This window comes from Tauraco erythrolophus, chromosome 5 (genome assembly GCF_009769465.1).
Source record: "Tauraco erythrolophus isolate bTauEry1 chromosome 5, bTauEry1.pri, whole genome shotgun sequence".
Lineage (NCBI taxonomy): Eukaryota > Metazoa > Chordata > Aves > Musophagiformes > Musophagidae > Tauraco > Tauraco erythrolophus.
In genome coordinates, this window is record NC_141469.1 from 71,789,510 (window position 1) to 71,812,172 (window position 22,663).

The 22,663-nt window shown below is 49.3% G+C and overlaps 1 protein-coding gene across 1 annotated transcript; it reads right to left on the bottom strand.

Moving 5' to 3' along the window:
* Positions 1-632: 632 nt before the first annotated feature.
* On the bottom strand, positions 633-22,064 carry PRAG1 (PEAK1 related, kinase-activating pseudokinase 1). The gene is given in 6 exon segments (XM_086612296.1): positions 633-1,670; positions 5,140-5,879; positions 9,344-9,501; positions 18,457-18,638; positions 18,640-20,292; positions 21,708-22,064. Coding segments are annotated over 6 exon segments (4,128 nt in total).
* Positions 22,065-22,663: the final 599 nt, after the last annotated feature.

Genomic DNA, 22,663 nt, shown 5'->3' on the forward strand with positions numbered 1-22,663 from the left:
TAGTATCTAACGAAGGGAACCGTCAGCTGATGTTGAATCACCCACGGTGGAAAATACAGCTGATACACAGAAACAAGCAGTAATTTCTGTTTTTAAAAGCAAGAAACAAATTGGATGCCAAACCCCTCGAAAGATGTGAATGTAAGCCCCTCCTGGTTCTCCCTTGCAAAGGAGCATTACGTGAATTGCTCTTGCTCCCCAGGAGGAGCAGCCAACCGTACATCCCTGCCGCCCACTCAGGAGAGCGGTGGTGTTCCCGGCCAAAGAGGCTCTGCTGCTTTAGGGGGAGTGGGGATCAAAGGAGTGTCCCACAGGCGCAGAAATCAACTCAAGTGCATTGAGTTCATTAGAAATATGCACGCACGCACGAGTTTGTTAGTCCACAAATTTACTATATCAAAAAAAAAAAAAGTCTCCCCTAAAATAGGGGTGGGCTCCCAGTTTTGCCTGGTTGCAAGTTAACAGTGCAGAGGGTACTAAACAAGTCTTGTGCACTCTGATGGGAGCGCGGGGCAGGAGCTGCGCAGCGTGCATTCGCAGCTGAGACTCAAACCTCTCGCGTATAAAGGGGCTGGGTACCTTTAGCGCAGGGCAACGGGGAGCCCTCAGCTGCCTCCGAGACACATCCAAGGTCAGAGCAGCTGCAGCAGCTGTAACGTGTGTGAGAGGGCGGCCGGCTCAGCAGATGCCAAGTACTGGCAGCACAGCCAGTCCTCCAGTTCAATGCTCCGCTCCGTGTCCACAGCCCTCTCCGCAAACTTCATCATAAGCAGGGCACGCTTCATGTCCACCCAGTTCTGAAGCACCTGGCGGAGGGCTTCTTCGTGGCTGAGGGGCTGCTCCATGAGGTCCTTCCGAGGCCCCCAAAGCAGACACTGCAGCATCCGCTTGGCCTCAGTGATCCGCACACGCTTGATGGGATCAGCCTCCAGCAGCAGGTGGGCCAGCTGCTGGAGCCCCCGGGAGTAGATGGACAGGCTAGGCAGAGCAGGGAGGTCCTCAGGGCTGTACTCCTGTTCCCTGAGGTGCACCTTCTCCTCGAAGGGGTTGGGCTGGTGCAGCAGCTCGTAGATGAGAATACCAGTCTGAAACTCATCAAACTTCTTGTACTGAGAAGCTGACACAATCTCCGGGGCCAGCCGGGCCTGACTCTTCTTCAGTTTGGAGTCTCCAGTTCCTGGCTTCTGTTTGGCTTTCAAAAAATTGCTGATGATGAGGCGGGGTAAGTGTTTGTCATCTTTGGCTTTCACACAGCTCATGGGGGGCTTGCAGGGAACAAGCAAGAGGTTCTCCAGGCACAGGTCACGATGGATGATGCCGTGCTCTTTGAGATGCTCCAGGCCATTGCAGAGCTGGAGGAGCAGGAAGCAGACGCGACGTTCATACAGCTCGGGCTTAGCTTGGTGCAACACCACCGAGTCCCTCACGAAGTCGGCAGTGGTCTGGTTCGGCACCTCCCGGGTAATGACCACCACACAGTCATGCTCGCTGGCAGTGCGGGAGGGATGGAGGCCTTCCCCAGGCATGCTTTTCCCTGCATCTGAGGCCAGCAGCATGCTGGAGGGGACAGAGGCCACAAAATGCCCACAGTCCTGCTGGATGTTGAAGTGCACTGGCACTGCAGGGCTGCAGTATGAAGCAGCCGCCTTGGACTCCTGGGTTTTACAAATCTGTGAGGAGAGACCAAAAGAAAAGTCTCATCAGTCAGTGACAGAGACAGGGCAGAGACCAGAATTTCAGCAGCGGGCTCCTGAGCTGAGATTTGCAGGTGCTAAGGAAGACATCAGTAGCAGCGGGTGTGCATTGGTCCCTTTAGTACTTTAAACTACCTCCTGTCTTGAGTATCTTTCTTGTCCTACAACACTCCAACCTTAGCAACCAGGTGTCCAGGTCCCATTTCTGAGCATGCTTCCTTTGCCAGGCAATGCCTAGTTTTTGCAGAAAAGGAGGAAGGTAGTCCTCCCATGAGTAACTTCTGGAGATTTTGTTTCACTGCTGACAGAGTGACATAGCTTTTAGATCACGGATGTCATTGAGATTCCCCTCTGCAACCCAGGAGACATTCTGCAGAGGGAAAAGCAAAGCGTGTGGCAGAAGATGTGCTGCATCCATCTCTGGAGACGGTTAACACTTGCCTGGATGAGGCCCTGTGCAATGCCACGTGGCTGCAAGGGTGGCCCTGTTTGGAGTGAGGGGTGGACAGAGACCTCCAGCACTTTCACCTAACCCTTCTCTGGTCCTAAGCCCTGGAGCCACTTCCAGATCCTCCTCAACCACTCCGCTTCCTTGTGTCAGCAGCTACTCTCAAACCCTTGATACATGGCTAAGGGAAACCAGCAACAAACTGTACTCATCAGCACAGGGAAAAAACACCAGAGAGAGAGCAGGAGCTAACAACAGGCTTAGAAATAAGTGAGAGTGCAGCAAACTTGAGGGGAAAAAAGCATTTTATAATCTGGATTCTCTTAAGCCCACATGACTTTCCTCTTCATTTTGTTCTGTACTTTAGCTTTATGACTGCATTAAAGACTAAACAAACTCAAACCCAGGTTTATTATAGGAGTATCCATTAGCTTATGGGGCCTTCTGGCGTTTCTATTATACGTGTCTTTTTTTTTTTTTTTTCTCCTTTTATTTAGTGATGTATTTATATCTCACCCACAGGAACCAGCAACAGGCTAAAACTCGGCATAAAAGGTTTCAAACCCCGGAGCGTGCCACTGCCAGTCACAGCATGCGTGCAAAATTGGACAAGAAATCAATTTTGCCTCCGAGTTAAAATAAATGCAAGAATAGAGAGGAGCTGGAGAAGTGGGCTGCTTTTGTATTCCCCTAGCAAGGGTTTGAATCTAGGCATTTGCAGGTAATTCACTCAGATGAGATGACGCTGTGGAGATGGGGCATTTCAAATCCCTATTGTCCTCTCTTTTCTAAACAAAAATACCCTGCCGTGGCTGCATGCTTGTTTTGTGGAAAGACAAGCTTTGGAGAGCTAGGCAGACTGCAGATTAACACAGTGGGACACAGGAAGACGCAGAAGGTCCCCAAAGGCAGAAGAGGCCTTCCAGCTCTCCGACGAACAAGCCTGCTCATTCCTCCCACATAGGGAAGATGTGTAAGGCTTCGGAAAAGAGGAGAAACTCCTGCGAGAGAGTAGTCTCTGGAAGAATAACTGCAACCCAAACGAAGACAGGGAGATCTTCCCCGTTCACCTATTCTTCATCACTTTGGCTGCACCAGAGGCATCCTGCATGCAGTAAGCTCCAAGTAGGAGCCTGGGGCTGGCTTAGTCACGCATCTTTAAGTGGAGAGAGAAGCCAAGGCATAGAGCATATCTTGGCTTAATTCCTCTAAAGCTGTTTCATGTAACCCTGGCTCCTTCTAACTGTTCTATACGTCTCCGTGTTTGCCTGTGCACAGCCCGAACTCTGGCTCCCGGTGCTCAGCAGGCTCCTTGGCTCAAGTCAGATCCTCTGCCCGTCTTGAGCTCTCCAAGTCTAATTTTAACTACAGCTCTTTCATGTCAGAAAATCTGTACCAGAAAGCAGGAGGGACAGCTAGGAATCATCCAGTTGTAAAGTTTCACAATTATTCTCTATTTCAGCTACCAAAAGGTAGCACACAGGAATGCTGCAGAAGGTGTACGCGTGCATGTGTGTAAACACATACGTGGCTTCATTTTACACTGGCACAGGCACAACCCTGTCAGAGTGGTTTTGGCTTTGTTAAGGTGCTCTGCAGCATACCAAGGGCACAGAGTAAGCCCCATATCACACACAGGGACACAAGCACAGTCTCGTTAAGAAGCTCAAATGTGCTGTTTCTGCCTTGGCAAGAATTCATGCACTACAGCCATCGAGCTGAGCCTCTGAACCTCACCTAACACGGTAGGCAAGAGCAACGGGGGGTGTGTGCCATAGGGAACCACATATTGAAAAGGAACACAGCAGTTCACCACGCAGTTCTCGGGTTTCAGGAGGAAAGTTGTGATGGATTTAAGTATAACATGCAGAGAAGTTGCTGCTCCGAGTGCTGGACTAGGTGTATGGGTGCAATACCTCATCTAACTCCATTCTGGTTATTTACAGCCCCTCTGTTGGGTTGACTACTTCCTTTAGAACATCAACTGGCTTTAAAGCTACCACTTAACTAAAACATCCCCTTGGGGTTCGTAATGGTGGAAACAATTTAGCAGAGACTTTTTTTTTCCCCCCTGCTTAATGCATCTCTGACAGTGCCTTTTTGGGGAATTACTTTAGGTTTTGAAAACAACATGAAGAGTAAGCAGCAACGAGATGCCCCTAGGGTTAAGTCAGAATAGAAATTAAAGGCTCTGTATTCAAGCAGTAACGTGGGTCAAGAACCCAAAATCCATGGGATGTGCATGAAACGGGTTGGATAAGCTTACTTATCCAGGTTTCAAAGAGCTGAACTATTGTACCTCAAGTTTCCATTTCAAACGTGGATTCCACAGAGTTACAGGAAAATATTTCAGACCTGACCTTAACAGCATGTCTAGGTCAGTCTGGCATTGTTTAATTGAAATCTGTAATATCTTAACGCCTGTAGTTTCCAGATCGTATAGGCACTCACATGGTTTCTGGGTCAGACCTTCCACTTAAAAGGCAGGCAGAGGCAAAAATGGTGTCTTTTGAACAGCCTTTCATCAGCTTGTGTCATCAGAGGTGAATGCCTCTTAGTTTAACTAACACAGTTTTTGCACAAAGACTTTTTAGAGAGAAACTAGTCAGGTTGCAGACCCTACTAGTCTGTAGCAATAAGCATCTGGCTGGTATCTGTTACAACAAAAACTACTTCTCCAAATTAACCTTTACAAGGAGTAGAGGGAAAGCAGCAATTTTGAAAGGGTTTTTGCTTGCTAAACTTCACCTGTGGGAAAGACAAGCAGAGAAAACAGGCCATGGTGTGCTGATGGTGCTTCTCAAAGGCGTACCCCTAAGTCTGCTTCCCACTCTTTCATTCAAATCCATACACCAGAAGCAGGAAAAAAGAAGCTTGAAGGTTCAGACCCAGCTCAGCTACAGACCTCCAGACAGCCTTAGACCCTGCAGCTCTTTGCCTCATCCTCCCAACTGGAAGATGGAGATAAGCCTGGGTGCCTCCTGGGCGCGAGCTTACCTTCACAGCATAAGTGGTGGAAGGGTCCTTGGAGCAGGTGGCACAGTAATATATTGCATCCCCCGAATCACAGCAGGGCTTGTTGCACGTCAGCTTGAAGAGGGACCAGTTGTTCTCGCTGAAGTGCAGCTCGTTCTTCTGCTCCCGCATGAAGCAGTCCTCGCACTTGGCAACCAGGCGGCGCAAGGACTCAGCATAGAGGGCCCCCAGCTTGGCGTACACCCCCTCCTTGCTGTCGATGTTGCTCAGGAGGTTGTGGAGCTGGAGGCTGGAGCCCGAGGACACCTGGCTGGAGACGCTGAGCTGCGAGGAGGAAAGGGACTGGAGGTTTCTGCTGGGGATGCAAGCTCCTGTGCTTTTACCAGCTGCTGAGCCCCAGTAGCCGTTTCCTTTGGAGCCTTTCTCCAGGGACTCAGAGGAGGAGAAGGTGCCGAGGCGGCCCCCCACACCGGCTGGGTGGATGAAAGGAGGCTCCTCTCGGAGGCAGACATTGCTCTCGGAGTGGCTGACGTTCAGCCTGGGGCTGGCAGCACTGGCTGCTCTGCCTGAAGACGCCTGTCCCCCAAAAAAGCCGTCTGGGGAGGACACCGTTCTGCTCACTGTCTTCTTCTGGGGCAGAGGGGGTGGGCAGCTGGGTGCAGAGGAGGGACCGTCCTCACCGGAGGCAGGAAGGAAAGGGACAGGGAGAAACACTTGGCTCTCAGCTGGAGGAGGCGAGTGGTTCGGCTCAGATGAGTGCCCTAGGAGACAGCGACACACAAGAAGATGCCATGAGTGGCTCTTGCAAACTGGGAACGTAAGTTCCTCTCCATGTCCCTGCCACCCCCAGAGGTTACCTCCCTCTCCCAGGGCCCTGGCTGGGAACAAAGCAGCAAGCCAGGTTCCATCTGAACCCAGTGCGCAGTCCTCATCTATTCCTGACTGCAAAGGTTCACTGAAGGGGTTAGGGATTTAGTCCAGTTTAATACAGCAGGTTTGCAAAGCAGGTTGTAAACAGCCTTCCAGAGAAATGCTTCCCCCCCCCGCCCAAAACCACTCCCCTAGAAACTGCATATACAGTAGTAAAAAGCTAGCAGGAGGTAAATATTTAAGCTGTGATGTCATCCACAAGGAGGTAAGAATGAAATACTCAGGGATTCGAGGACGATCTCTTAAACAAAGCCTGTTTTACCTGGGAGCTGCCACCCAGTGCTTCAGCAGCGCCACATCATAAGAAGAGAGTGACTCACGCTACGCAGCTCCTGCTTAAGCAAGACCAGAGCAGCCCAAGACGTATATTGGACCTGTCTGCCTCACACCAGGTAAGGGTCAGGGCAAGGCCTGGGATGTTGGCAATTTCCATCCTTCTGAAAAAAATCTGGCCTTCCCCATGCTGCCTGTCCCCCAGCTTATTGCCAGACATCTTTGCTCCGAGGGCCGCTTGGCCCCACTACATACCACTAAACCCCAAGCAGCTCCATGTGCCATCTGCACATGGATTGGGATTGGGATTGGGATGGTTGGCTCATTTCAGGCAGCTGTAGCAGCTGGTTTCCTACCCTGGCTAGGCTGGAGATAGGTAATAACAATTGTATGTCATGGAAGAAGGGGAAGGGTGGGGGAAAAAAAAATCAAAAAGAAAAAAAGATGATTTGACATTGAAATAAAGAGTAATAATGTCAGGTCATGGAGACAGAACAAATGTAGAGTGGAGAGGTCTGCAGGGGAAATTAAAAGAAGAGACATAATTATTTCAGAGAATTTTCTACACCACTTGAATGACAGGTGGGACTCTTGGTAAACTTGAGCTCCGCTGACACCTTGCACGCAAGTGTGGACTTTGAAAGGTGCACGGTGGGGTTTCGCTCCAAGCAAGCTCAGCAGATAGCCAGACCTATTGCTTTCTTTGAACCCAGCTTTCAAAGCTGCAGAGTGGTAGCAAGCCATCCTTCCTCCCTTCAAGGCTGCCAGTGAGGACCCAGCTGCCACCAGGCACTTCCTCACAGTGGCTTTCTGCTTGCCCCACAGCAGTGCCCCGGGGCAGCCTCATACCAACCCACAGCAGGTGCTTGTCTCCATCACAACCCTGCTGCCTCACCAGCTCTCCTGAACAACCTCGAGTGCAGGGGCTCAGAGCCACAAGCTCCCAGACTGTCCTGGCATGTCTGTGCGGTGTCACGGGCAGGCTCAAAGCCATCCCAGCTGTGCCGGAGCAGCGATCCCCGTTAGCTGCTCACCACCTCAGCCCACACGAGACGGGGACAGGAACCCTAGTTCTAGTTCTCAGCTACCAGAGTGCATGCTGGCATAATCTGTCCCTTTCTCTCCCCACCACAGCTTGGTAGCAATGACATCAATTTTCATTAGTCACCTCCCCTGCCAAGGCTGCCTGTATGCTGCTGCTGTAATACACCCCATCCCAAGCAACAGTGTTGACAGACACCCCTAGGAATGAACAGCGCTGATTTCGGCTTCTGCAGAAGATGAGCTTCCCATGCAAGGCAGTTTCAGCCCCCCGCTCCATCTCTGACAACATTCTCAGAAACAGCTCTGTAGGAAACGTGAATCAGCACACGTCTCTTTTGCCCCAGGTTCTGTGTGCCAAGCTATCTGACTCCTGTTGGGTCCTCGCCCCAGATGTCTGCCTGCATTGTACACCCAGTTGCTGAGCAATTGACCACTCTCCAGTTTCAGCTGCTCTCCAGCTGCACAGTTAAGAAACTGTGGAGCCCATAGCTCAACAGAGACGCATGCTCCAAGCTTTAACGAAAACCCAGATATCTGCATTGTAACCTGCCTGGTCCACGGGAAAGATGTCCTCCGTAAAAACACTGTCAAAAGTCACAGGAGGGGATCGTTCAGCATTGCATCTGCTGCCACTTCAAGTCCAAGGGGCTTCGACAGAGGATACAGCCAAGAGAAATTCTTCAGCACGCAGCCCAAGAGCAACTCAGAGGCACCTCTGCCAGGACACGCAGCCGAATCCTTATTTCAAGAGGTAAGATTTACTTGACGGAGTCTTACGGAACAAACGTCAGTGCTGGAAGCTTTGGCAAGCGGTACACACGCCTAGTCCACAAGTGCCAAACTGCTCTTACCTTTTTCTTACGTGCTGCTGGGCTCTGCCTCAAGCACAGGGTAGCGAATGAAACCCTTTCACAACTTTCCTGACAGCACTCTGCACCTTCAGTGTAGAGTCCTTCCGCATGTCAAGGGTTTAAAAGCTCCCCTGCTTCATGTTTTAACATCTTACAGCATAGCCAATTAATTTGAGCTCACCTCACTCAGTGATTGCCCGCATAGCTTCTTGCTTGCATCAGCAAGAAAAATTGCATTTGGGTTACTCATTTAAAAACTCTGCTTTCCCAAGACGAGTTGAAACAGTTGCTTCTGTTAGTGAAGGCAGAGAAATCCTCTTGTCCTGTATCATTTTTGACAGCAAATTGCTTCTGTGCTCAGCAAGTAAAGATCCAACATCTGTGAGTTTTTCTTCCCCCTGTACAATTTCCTGGCATAGTCTCACTCTCAGGCTCCAAGTTAGCAATGGAAAAATGGAGTTTCCAGAGCTCTGGTTCTTAGTTTTATTGCTGTACATTGTTGCTCTTGGAAAGACAGAACTTCCAATACATGAAGGTTGCTTTTGCAAAGGAAATACTTTCTGCGTTGCTAAACACGTTAGTGCATGTCTAACTTACACACTGATGAAAAAAAGTGACTTCATAGTAAGCATTTTTTAATCTCAGTTAAAAGAGTGCACGCAGATTTTTGCCCCTTCAAGAAATAACTGGGAACACAATGAGAAGAAGAGATCATTTCCAGCACAAGACTCTTTCTGGTACTCCTCAAATCTATGGAAGACTTTCTATGGCAGTGCTAACTTGTGACCTCATGCAACATTGAAGCACAAGCAGGACAAGGACAATTGCTTTAAGATGGAGGTTCTATCCAGACAAGAGGAGAGCCACAGGATGAACAATTTTGGCACTTGCCAAATGAAAGAGGAAAAAGCCCATGGTGTTGGCCTGACTCTGTCACATTCTTCTTAAGTGTATCAAGAGGCAGAAGGGTAGGAGAAGTAGGAAGATGAAGGGTTGCTGGGGGAACTAGATGATGGGACCCTCAGGATCCCTGCTCTGAAGATGCTGCCCCAGCAGTGGGACTCAGGATAGAAGTAACTCCTTCCTCAGGTCTGATGCTAGCTCTCACACACCCAACGGTCACTTACTGCCATCACTGCCGGTCTGCGTGTCTGAATCGAGGCTGTCGGTGGAGCCAGCCGTGAAGCTGGCATGGACGCTCCTGAAAGGTGGGCTGAGGCTCTCGGCAGAGCTGTTGCTGACCCTCTCCAACTCAGCATTATTCGGGTTCATTTTCAGAGCGTGCCTAGAGAGAGTGAAAGAGAAGAGTCAGGAGACAGATGGCAAAAGATATCCTGCATGCACTTGTGCATGGAGACTCAAGCTGAGAGCAGTCTTGGCTTGGTCCCTGCCCATCCCTACAGACACTATGCAGCCTTTTACCACACCATAGTACTTTACTCCTCTGCACTTTTTCTTTCTCTGGCACCTGGGGATCACGTCCCACCGACACTGATCAGGTTATAGCCTTGCAGCCCCCATGCCAGCCCCCCAAGACAAACCAACTATGCTTGAGCAGAGAGAGAACCACTGAGCCAACAGCATCCAGCCCCAGTCTGCATCTCCTTTGCCTAGCACATGTAGGGTCCTGGACCACATACCACCTTGGCCACCATTACTGGGAAGTGGAGACCCACCGGTGTTTGCCTTCAGTAAAGTTCTCAAGGGAAGGGAGTGGCAACACTCTTCCAGTTTTACAGAAAGGCAGGTTGAGGCTGGGTGTCAGAATCCAATTCCTTCATGGTGGAGGCATAAGCGTAAGAAGAGTCCATCCCTAGCAGCTGCTGTCTCCTCAGGGCATCACAGTAACAACTGACACCTTAGAAAAGAAGTGCCTCTGAAGAAAAGAGGTGTCTGCCAAACTCAGGACCTACCTTGCAGCTTTTAATGTAAGACCTACAGTTCTCCATGCAGCTTCCATCTAAATAAATAAATAAGCTGTAAACTGGGCTTATAACCTGCCAGGTCACAGTTTAAGTGATCAGCTGTAGGCAAGCAGGACTTTTCACTAAGATAAAGAATTTCCCCTGCATTTTCTTGATTTTTTTCCTCCTTGGAAAACAACAGAAACTGTTGAAATCAGGCAGCACATCAGAGCACAAACAATCCTAGCTTTGGTACAGTTCAAACTATCGGCCAGCAAACGAAGGTTATCAGTCCACAGTTTTTAAGTAAAACTGCCAATCTGCTGATAAAATTCAACACGTTGTTGATTAAGAATGTGAAAAGGTTAGTGGTGGACTTGTAAAAAGGAAAAAGGACTTCCACCAGCTATCTTGCTGGAAGGTATCCGGCGTTTCCTAATCAGACGGCTGAATGGCTGCTGAGAAAGACAAACAAAAGACGTGCACAACCCGACCCGACCGTTTTCTCATGGCACCCTGTTCATGCACACAGGATCCCTCCTCTTCCAAAACCCCCAAGCACAGCACATGGCACGAGCGATTTTTATTTGAAGATTGAGAAATGTTTTGTTCCCCATCCAGACAAAGCACTTACTCTCGTGTCCACACCACCACATGGAGAGCAGAGTGTATGAGAAGCCCGGAAGAAACTTCTGCCAGACTTCCTCATTTGCCTGAGCAGCCTCGGTCTAAAAATACTCAGGGGCTGATGAAAATAAGGCTCTAAAAACCACCTCAGGTATAACTTAGCAGAGACACTGGTCTTGCACCAGCGATGAACTCACCACGTCAAGTCTCTTGGAGATGATTTACAAAACTTCGCAGTGCACCACACAAGTCACAGTTAAAAAATAGAAAAAGAGAGAGTGAGAGAGAGTGAGAGAGATACATTGAGGTTTTTAGTTCCGTTATGATTAATGCTATTGAAAGCAACCCCATGGACTTAAATCCATTTTTTTTTTTTTTTTTTTTTAATTACTATAAAGCTATATCTTTATCCTATAACTTTCTCAGATGTTTAACTTCTAGTAATTCAAGGGAAGAAAACGCATGGATGCACACTCATGCAGGTACACTATCTGACCTGGCAAGAATCAAGGAAGCACTTGAATCCATAAGAAAAGAAGAAGATTTTGCAAGAGAGCCGGTCTCGATTTACAGATGAGAGGTTTGCTAACACATTCCTCCCCTCCCCCCACCCCCCCAAGAAAAGCTGGTGCATTTCTGTTTTCTTCCCATCACTTAAACACAAATCCACAGAGCTGCCTTACCATTCCCGCACCTAGAGAGAGATGGGACTTTGCTCCACGGGGTCCAAGGTCCGCCGCGCCGCCACACCTATTCCTCCAAGCAACCTGGGCGCAACGCGGCGCCTGCCAGAACTGTGCTGGCTGCGGCGCCTGCCGAGCTCAACGGTGCGGTGAAGTCAGATGTACAGAGAGCCCCGTTTCCTCTCCGTACCGCCGTGACTTATGTAAAATGCAGTTCCTGAATAGGCACACCGAAATAGAAATTGTTCGCCGCTTAAACGACATCCTGCTCTTGTTTCAGATGTTACAGCTGGGCCAGCTAATACCGCCTGGAAACATCTCTGCTTTACATCTCCCTCTTTTCCTACGAGCTGCTTGAAGCCCTGGCTGCAGCCTGCGCAGATTAAAATACTGCCCACTATACCAAGGAATTACTGAAAATGCTTGCTAGGGTCAAACTCTCCCATTCCAGTAAAATTCCACCTCAAGAGCTGAAGAGCCCATCACTGCGACAGCCTGTGGAATCCTGATTTACAGCTAACCTGAACTTCCCCTGCTTTGCTAGTGTTCCTTCCCACAACATCTGACTGTAAGGGCACAGGTTGCTATTCCTCGTCTTGCCCTTTTCACCAGAGGATATTGGAAATAAAGAGCATCGATCCCTCTTAAACCTGAAGAAATCATTGGGATTGCCCCCTTACTGGCTTGCAAATATCTGTGCGCTCCAGATCCCTTCAGAAAGGTATAGCAGTAGTTAAGTCACCTCCGTTTCAAAAAACTGTGCTCAGAAGCTTAAATGTAACCAGCAACTTCAAGAGCAGCACCAGAGCCTCTTTCATGTGCCAGTGCATAAGGAACAGGTCACAAGAGTCAGCTCTCTCAATCTAATAACCTAAAACGACAGGATTTCCAGCTCTCCAAATTATTCTGGTTGCTTTAAATACACTTCAATTACTCAACATCCTCTATGCAACATGCTGGCATATTCAGGCAAGCCTTTCCCATTCACTATTGCCCAGTTTTCCCATCCTAAAGAGTTTCATCCAGCTGGTTTCCCACACAATTCCCACAGTCTTGCCTAAAATAAGGCAGGGTCGAAAACAGGGTATCGTGGGGGAAAAAAAAAAAAAAGAAAAAAGAAAAAACCCAAACAGTTTGTAAAGGCACCTGGATCAGTTGCCATGCCCCACATTGCATCTCCAGCCAGGGCGTGCTTCATCTTTTCTGCAATTCATATTTGAGTGTTAGCCTTGTGTTTAATTTCACATTTCTTACCGGATCAGGGTCCCACCTTATGCTGCTGCGGGACTCCAGCATCGCCAGCTGCGTGTCTTGCATCTCTTGGAGAGTGGAGACGAGCACCAAAGTGTGGCTTCCCTAACCGCGGCAGACACACGTGCCTTGTGATATCGCCCCAGAGATCTCTTGGACTCCAGGCATGCCTTCGGCTTAAATTTCCTGCCCGAGATTCGATGTGGGGATCTGGTTACCTTCCAAAAGCGCAAGGAGCAGGGAGGTTGAGAGGGGGAGAAGGCCACTCAGACGTGAGAGCCGCAAGGCTCCCACTTGCTGCTTTCCAGCAGCCGTCACACGCAGCCTGTTGGATGCTTTCCAGCAGTGGAGGATGCTGGAAGGCATCTCGCCCCCACACAGAGACCCAATAACGAGGAGCGCCCACTCTGCAGCCCCATCATGGGGGTTTCCCAGCCTTGCTGTGCCGGCAGGAGGGGGTCGCTCCTTCTCATCGCAGATGACCGGACTTGAGCAGATAACAGAGATGATGAGCTTTATAAAACACACATCAGGGGAAGGAAGCAGAAGGGAGCAGCGAACACACACAAACCACCACAAACCAAACCAAGAGAAGGCCGGTGGTAAGGTCAACAGGACATCCCCCTCCCAAAATAAAATACTGGAACTAATGCATGGCAGAGAGAAGAGCCAAACTACGTTACAGCATCAAGCACAACACATGGCTGGGCATAATTATCACACAAGAGGAAACACTGTGGTACCATATGCATGTCTATCATTAAACATGGATAATTACATCTTCCTCCTCCCTTCACTGCTGTTTTTTCCAACATCTTCCCCTGGATGCACAGGGCAGTTAAAAGAACAGCATACAGGAGCTTACAACACTGGAGGCTTGGATTTGTACTTATCCTTCTGCTACCAGCTGGCAAACGTGGGGAAACCAAAAATGGAGGAGAGGGAAAGAGAGGATTTTGAAACACTTCTATCTCTGTCCAGAGGACGACATCTATCCTTCCTGTACTTAAAGGTTTTATGTAGCTCAGGTTAAGTTGAAACAAGGACTTGGAGTCTGGATATACAGGGGAAATTCGGACAGAGTACAGAATTAAAATGGTAGATGGGTCAAAAATTAAATGACTGCATGCTCTGATGTAGTGAAGAGGACAACAAATCTTATTTCAATTTCCAGCTCTGCACTTTTTTGAGCAGCAAGATAGGAAACACACAGAAAAGTTAATGACTTTCATTTTAAAAGAAACAATCTCTTCTAAAAGATTGGCTGATAAATCACAACCTTTTAAAAATGATCCACTGGCAGAAGCAGCATGAGAAATTCCTGATTAGTTTCAGACAAAAAAAAACCAACAGTGAAAATCCAAAAGGTGTGTTACCTCTCTGTCCTGGAGCATGATTTTCTCTGCTGCTTGAGCCATACCCTCCCTTCTTTGCTTTATTTACTTATTAATTATGGATTTAAATAGACTCCACTCAGAGTTCGGGGGGGGGGTTATTTATCATTATTTTATTTATTATTTAAATAAGAATAAATCTGACTTGTCCTAGACCAAACACAGCAAGTCCCTGCTATCATCCACAGTCATGGAGAAGAGGGTCAAAATTTGCGACTCACATGATATCCACTTGCATTGGTAATTGCCACAGCAGCTCCAGGTAGCCAGTCTGCTTCTGTCACCAGGGCACACTCTGACACTGAGCTCCAAAGAGAAATGGGTGCCTCAGAAACGATAAGAAAAGGGGAATACTCTGTCTCAGGTGCAGCGCTGCTCCATCACAGACTGATTCTCGACAAGAAACACACAGCACAGTCCCACCAGCCAGCACCACCTTCCCAGCAAGGAACAAACCTGGCTCTTTCCCTGGTGATCCAATTCCCAACATCATTGTTTTTTGTAATACTGTTTTCTGTTCCCTCTGGCAACAAGCAGCAGCATCGCAACACACGATCTTGGCACACCTCAAGCTCATTTGTCCCGGCTGTTTTCAGTGATGGCTGGTGTCTGGATGTGCCATGCAAGCACACTCTGCAAATTTTAGAAGCTATCTACAGCACTGCCTTTTGAAGGTGGCATTAATTGTGATGAAAACAGCTCAAGAGACAACAGCTCAAGATGCAAAACAGCATCACTGTTTCCTTTCTTTAAGAGGCATATGAAATTAACCATCAAGGTTTTGCAGGCTAGAAGGAACCCTTAGGATCTTTTAGCCTGACCCTCTGCATAAGAGCAACACAAATCTTCAGCAAAGATTCATCCCTCATGCCAAGAAACTGAAGGCCACACTAGAGCATTTCATACCGAAAAACCTTTAGGTCATCATTGCACATACAAGTGCAGGGATCCTGGTTCCCCTGGTGAGCCCCTTCCACAGCCAACAACCTTCCTGGCTTTTGGAAGAAGACCAGCCACCATCTTTCCATTCCAATCTCTTTCCTCTTGTAATTCAACTCATTTTCCATTCTGTTTCAGACCAAGGATACCTTAAATATCTATAATCTTTCAAACAAGCAGGAAAAAAGGGTTGTACGAAGAAACAGCCACAAGAGGTCCAGAGGAGCTTTATATAGGATGAAACAGGCACAAATCCATTATTGTCCTTTTTTGCGCCAACTTTTAAAACTCTCTAAAGTCGCTCCTTCTGCCGTCCTAAGAAACAGCTTGCTGCAAAACCAGAGTTTCCTCAGTGCCTGGCAGGAATTCACCCTGTAAAAACGTTTTTCCCTTTTCATTGTTAGAGCAAAGATGAACAAAACAAAATCTACAGACTCACTTTTTTCTTACTCTGCTTTGAAACTAGTTTGAACACACATGCAAGTTTTCTTTAAAATAAGCAATTAAGTTTAATTAGGAAAGTCAAACAGGCAGGCTTCGTTTACCAGCATGAAATCAAGTATCTTGCTACAGCTTGAGATCTAGAAGGAAAAAGGATGGCTACACGCCTTCCTTGCAGCTGAAATGAACCCTGATTCACCAAGCTCCAACCCCCAAGACTGTGCCACAACCAGGCCTATGCCAGCTTCATCTCCATCCATCCAAGGAGCCTTTGCAGCTATGCCACCAAAGAACACCTCGGGCTGACGAGCTCCATCTCTGCAAGGGACTACATAAGTGTAACAGAAGTTATCAGTGGTGGTTCTCCCGTTACGGACAAACACATGCCCACAGACTTCCTGGGCCTAGCAGAGTATGGATGTGTCTCAGAGTCATCTTTGTATGCAAAACCTCCTCCCTTCTTCAGGCGTTTGGCTGCAGCCCAGGAAGACCAGAGGAGATGTTCCTCCAGGACCAGGTAGGAGTCATGTCCTGACCCGAAGCTGCAAGCAATGACTGCCCAGGGTAACACAATGCTGCTATGGTGATTTTAACCAGCTGTGCACATAGCCATCCCTTCCACCAGCACGCACAGGTAAAACCACCCTGGTTCCTGCATCAACACGCTCAGAGAAGCCATTGAGACAAAAACGAGAGCACTCTCAAAGCAAACAAACAAAGCAACCAGCTGGGTTTGCAAGTCAGTTTGCAAAACCTGCTGTCCGATCAAATCGCTCCTCAGGCCAGCTGTGCTGTGCAGAGGTTTGGTAGCTGGAGGGAGGGCTATGCTCTTTGAGCAAGGTGCCCCAAGGCTCAGCTGCAGGCACCAAGGTATTTAGGAGACAAATACATGTAGCACAACACATTGCCTACAGCCACAGGGAGTAAGAGCAATGCCAGCACCCACCTCAACCACCTGGTAGGGTTTATGGCTCTGCCAGAGATCCCAGTCACGGATGTCACGTGTTCCCTGACCTCAGTTTCCCTGCCCTCTTTCACGCAGGCTTTCTAGCACACAGATGCTTTCTGGATGACTCAGAAGCAACTGTTACAGTCGACACAGCCCAATCACACCAGAAGCATGAAGCAGCCCCTCCAAGGAGCAGAAAATGCTCCACGCCCCTCAGGATGGATTGTCGTAACTCCACATGGAGGACAACAGCAGAGCATGCTCCTGGCTTGGAGCACAGCTGGTCCAAGTTGTCTAGCCAAAGAGACACCCTGACATACCAAGAAGCCCCCTGCCTCCACTCCCAGCCCTCATGAAAGCAGAAAGGAGACCCCGAGCACTGCCAGGGAAGCATCCTTGCCCCCAGTACAGACAAAGGGTTCTGCATGGCTGCTCCTCCATGAGCAGAAGGACGTCCTAGCCCTGCAAGTGGAAGATGCTGCTGGGATATATTGCTGAGTTTGAATGCCACTACTCTTCCAGCCTGCCCAGTGTCCTCTGTTCTGCAGGAGGACTGAGAGGACTTTCAGCAAGCAACTTGGCATTTCCTTAACAATCGCTGCTTGACAGCATCGTATCGTCTCTGCTGGGCCTCAACACCACCCCGTGTGGCAAACACAACTGCAAGCCACAGGCTGATAGGAGACACCAAGTGGCAGCAGCTGTGAAAGAAAGTTCACAGGGTCAAAGCTAAAGCACGTCTCAGTGTTCTCTCTGCTTTTAAAGGCAATAAAACTCATCTGTGTGCTCACTTGCTTGTGAGTCTTGTCTTTCCTCCGACTCCAGCAGGCATGCAGCATCACAGCGGGAAGCCCAGCTCTAAGGAGAACTACAGCCTCTTTTTCATCTCTTCCCTTTCCTTGAGAAACCTAATTTGTTCACCACTTGGTCAATTTGAAACTCTAGTTCCCTGGGCTAGCCAACCCTAAAAACATTGAAAAGTCAGTGTGGGAACAAAACAGAGGATGGGCCAACTCAAAATATAATCTCAACCTGGAGCTCACTGATGCCTATGTATAAGCTTGACAATGGACCCCAAGAGCAAGTTCTCCTCCCAACAGCCATACCTTCTTCTCTCAACTTTTAAATCAAGGAGCTGGAGTCAAATCTGTTGTGCAATGCACAGTTCCAGGTAACAAAACTGACACACACAATAAAGCAGATACAGAACACCGACAAAATGTGGAAGTATCCCTCCTCAGTATGCTCAGACAACCTAATCCGTTACTTGTATGGAAAGGAAATCAATTTTTCTCTCTCCATTCTCTCCTTTTTTTTTTTTTTTTGGATTACACACAGCTGCAGATACTGAATGCACACAAAGTATCGGAAGCCTGTTTTTTTAATTGCTTAGCAGAGCTACTTCCTTCCCAGATGAACAGCTCTCCCTCGTTTGCATTTGTTTTCTCAGGCCCGCTGTCACCCTGGCTGCAAACCTGACTTCCAGGAGAGTGGTGAAGGGAAGGTGCCTGAAGCCAGGCAGCTCTCACATCATAAGCACACACTAGGCAAGCTCCAATTACCTGCTTGCAAGCAAGAAGTCTTCCCTGGGAAACTGCAGCTTCAAGAGTTAACCTCGAAAGCAAGAAGACATTAGAGACAAACTGAAAATTAAGATTTCAGAGGCCTTTGCTATTAGCACCAAGAGAAGTTGCCCAGTTCCACCTACAAGAGTTGCTCATGACCCCAGATTTTCTTATTCAACATGAAGGAATCGTGCCAAGACAGAACAAAGCTGACCTGGGAAACAGCAGCCATCCTGGGCACCCACCTTGTTCTCACTTGAATATGGGGGCCCAAGGCCATACCTTGCAGCCCTGCAGGGCTTTTGCAAGTACACGTGGCATTCAAACCAGGACTTGCAAAGATCTCACAGCTACTGAGAGCCCACCTTTGAACAGAAAAGGAAGAGAAAAAGCACAGGAAGCACCTCCTAGTCAATGAATCTCTGCAGCAAACATCCCGATTGCAAATGGTTAACAGACCATCACGCACACACTCACAGGGCTGTACCTGGACTGCTTTTTCGGCGGCGGTGGCGGTGGTGTGAACTCCACACTATTGCTCTTGTCTTTAGGGAAATCAAAGGAGAAAGACGACGATTTGCTGATCCCAGTCTGGCTCTCCAGCATTGGGCCGTCATCCACAAGGTCGGCACCGGCTCTTCCATTCTCAGCTCCCACTGCCCATGGGTGGGTTTGAGAGCTCCTGCTCCTCCTCCTGCTCCTCCTCCTCCTCTATCCGGCACTGCTTGGTCCAGGTTGGGGTGTAGCATTTCTGCCTCCTGTCATAGGACGAGCCTGCCAGGCCTCTGCTGGACTCCTCCACAGAGACCCCGTTGATATGAGTGCACGGAGAAGGAGACGCCCCAAAGACACCTGTATCAGTAGAGTTCCTCGGCAGCAACTGAACACCAGCTCCGTCATGGCTGTTGTCATCACCAAACCTTGCCACATGGGAGCTTACTTGGGGCACACAGCTCCCCTCGCTGCCCACCTGGCCATTTTTGGACATCTTTGGGGGTATGGCTGGACTCTCAGTAACTGAGGTCTTGGCAGGAGCCACCAGATGAAATCTTGGACTATTTTCACTTCCAGATGCTTGAAAAACCTCGCCAGGCTCAATGGCAGGTGACGAAGTCCCATAATCAGGGTGAGAAGTGGGGCTGATACACGGCCACTGAACTCCCACCGCCGAGTCAGGGCTGCTGAGGAATATTGTCTTGTGATCATCCTCGGTGTGCGCCGTCATTATAGTTATCTTTGCTGCCACCTGGCCAGTGGAGTCCTGGTATTCCTTCTCACCACCCAAAGCCCAGCTGCCATCCCTCCACGTCCCATTGGTTTGTTCCTTGCCAGTGCCGCGAGCCAGCTTCTCCACTTTCGCCTGTCCACCAACAGCCTTCAGCTGCACCTTCTTCCTCTTGGTGCTCTCGGCATAGATGGGGTCACCACGGGCCGGCGAGGCGAGGCGAAGGCGCTGTGGCTCCACCAGAGCCTGCTGAGGGGTGCTCGAACCCTCAGACCGGGAGCCTCCAGTGACAGAGGGCTTTCCAGGGAGAGGTGAGTCCTCGTCCTCCCGGGACAAAGCAAAGGCAGCTGCCTTGCTGCTCCCTGCCCTCTCAGGGAAGGTGGCAGGCTCAGTGTGGAGAGGCAGCTTTTTCCTCTCTGAACACCAGGCATAGGGGAGAGGATCACCCTGGTCTTTCGTGATGCAGAAGGCCACGTTCACGGCTCTGCGCTCCTCTTCGCTGAACTTGACTGCCCTGCCACTTGGCTTGGGAATCTCGGGAGCATCCTGCTGCCTCCATCCACAGAGAGCAGGGCTCTCCTTCTCACACCGGGCACCCTTCCCCTCTGCACAGCGCGGCTCCCGCGAGACCGGGTGCTCTCTGCAGCAGTCTGTGATTGAACAGTACTCACCCCCTTCACTTTCAAAGCTGGGGGAGAGACGACCGCAGTCACCTTCCGAGGGGAGTGCTGCTCCTTCTCTGGCTTGGGAAGAAGGGTTTCTGCTGGAGTTCATGGTGCTTCTGGCCCCAGAGGCAGACGGATTAGGGCAGGGGGCCTGATGCGGCAGGACAAACTTGTCTTTGGCCCTGTCCTCCTGCTTGCCCACCTCACCCACGAGCACCAGGCTGTGGATGGAGACATTTCTCTCCACTCGACTCTCCAGGCTGCGCAGGCCCACCATGGAGTAGCTCGGAGGACAGCAAGACAAGCAGTCACTGGGTGGGTTGTGAAGGAAGGGCTTTCTCACACCACCATTGCCAAAATTGTCGAGGCAGATCCGCTGTGCATCTCCTGATTTCAGAAGGAGATGTTTGCCAGAAACCATGCCCCAGCTGACCTGCACGGGCCAAAGAGACAAGTGCACTGTCAGGATGTGCATATGCAAAATGAAAGAGAATTTAAAAAAAAAAAAAAAAAAGCAACAACCCACAACCTAAAAAAAAAAAAAAAGAAAAAACCCAGCTCTGCCAAAAAGTCTTCTGGCATTCACAGTCAGTTTTGCTCCGTGCTCACCCCACCAATAACTACCGCAAACCTTTTCTATTTAAATTACACTTGTCCTATTTCCTGGACCATTTGCAATCCTTGCATCACCGACACTGGCAGTGCACTGAATTAAGGCATTCTCCTTTCTCTTTCCGTGGGTTCGCTGCCAGAAACGTGTCCAACCTGTCATCCTGTCTGTGCATCACCGTGCAATTAAAGATTCAGAGAGGGAGGAATATTTGCACTTCCTCTGCTTATTTTCGTTTCATTTCACACTACTGCTCTGGAGTCTCATGCTCCGGAGCACAGACATGGACTATCACAGGTTACCCTGGGATGGCAGCTTGGCTACGCTCAGCAGAAGGGACTGGGGAGCAGGCAGGGAAACGTATCCAAAATCTTCATCTGAGGGAGATCTGTCCTGCTTGCTTGGAGAGGAGTGGGAGAGGCAGGGGGGCAACATGTGCCTGCGAAGCAACCCCTAGCCCCAGGGTGGTAGAACCTGCTCCCATAGCACAAAACTCAGCCTGGGGCCAAATCTGCGTGCACAGATCAAACCTCACCAAGGATGGCAGCCTGCACTCATGTGCCCTTCATCCCTAGAAGAGAAGCAAGGGAGAGCAACGGGAGGCTAAGAAGAGCTGTTAAGCCCCAACTCTCCTCTGGGGCAAGGGTAGGAGATTCAAGCACACGGACACCCTGGGCAGGGTGACAGCAGCCCGTGCTTCACTCTGCGCGGCTGGGGCAGCGCTGATACCAACCTGTCAGGGAGAGGAGTGAACCACCCATCACCATGGCCATTCAAACCACCGGGGCTTGCCAGTTTGCAGGCAGCTAGCAGTGCTACACGCAGAGGGCACTACTGCTCTGGCAAAGGTTGGGAGCCCAAGGAGCTGGGCTAGGAAGGAAAGGCACTTTCTTCCTCATCCGCAAAGACCATGGATCCAGTTAGAGCTGATGGCAACCAGATAGGACTTCTTTTCGGTATATCTTCCCAGGAAAATAAATTTAACCCACACCCTCATTTAAAATCTGAAAGTTCCTAAACAAACATTGTGTTTTTAAGCTCCTTTGCACACGCCTTGTGAGCAGCAACTCATTCAGCTTCAGCCAAAGGTACTTTGAGAAGCCAATATATGGGTTCAAAAACTGAGTCAAGATCAGAAGGAAAAACAAAGGGAAGGAAACCGTTTTAACAGATATTCCTAGCGCTCTCGAGGAGAGGTAAGTTACGGGAAATCATGCTTTGACTGGATTAATCATTACCTGTGACAGATCTGCATTCATATTCACATCCGCCCACGCATCAGAAACATCCGAGTTTATCATAGTTGGCTTCACAGCAATTGTTGGCTTTGAGAAGAGGGAGGTATTTACACCTTCGTCTTCCAACGCGAGGCTCTCAGGCTTGGTCCTAACTCCATTCGGGAGCACACCACAAGCTCCCACGTCTGAGGGTGTTTGCAGACGATGGGAACTCTTTGGGTTGAAGCAGTTTTTGCAGGAGCCAGGCTTCCAAACGTGTTCCACAAAGTCACTGCAGGCAGACATCTTCAAATCCTCGTGGGTCAGACCAAGAACCCTCTACGTCTTCTGCATTGTCCTCCGCTGCTCATTTTGCATTTGCTCCCCAGAGCCACTCTTAAAGATCACCTAGTTATCTGGAAAAGCACAACACTGTCTGATTAGTTTGGTTATGCCCCAAAATGGGAAGATTGTTAATAGGACAGGTGACAGTTACACTTACTCTGCCTTCATCACAAAGGCTTATTGTTTACAAGGCTTTTTTCACAGCTTTGCTAAAGCCCACACAATCACTTAAAAAGCCTCAACTTCTAAGCATAGCTCTGTAATAGAGAAGACATCAAGCAAGCAGCACTCCTATGTGATTTAATTCCCTGTTTAATGAACATGTATCCAGCCTCGTGCAAGGTTTAGATCAAGGGTAAAGGAAAAAGGACTTGGAAATAGCTGTTCACAGCCCCACAAGCAAAGCCAGGCAGGAAAAATTCCTCCTCCAAAGTGGCATCGTCTCTCTGGGAAATAAAAAGGCCCGGAGACACAAGGACCAGAATCAGCGACTGTGTAACCAAGGGGACCGGCAACAACCTTCCTTCACCCAGAAGCACCACTGTGATTACTGCCGTGGCACACAAAGGCTTCTCTCCCACCCAGCTCAGCAGAGAAAGGCAATCAGCAAGGCTGGGGCTGGCACTGATTTG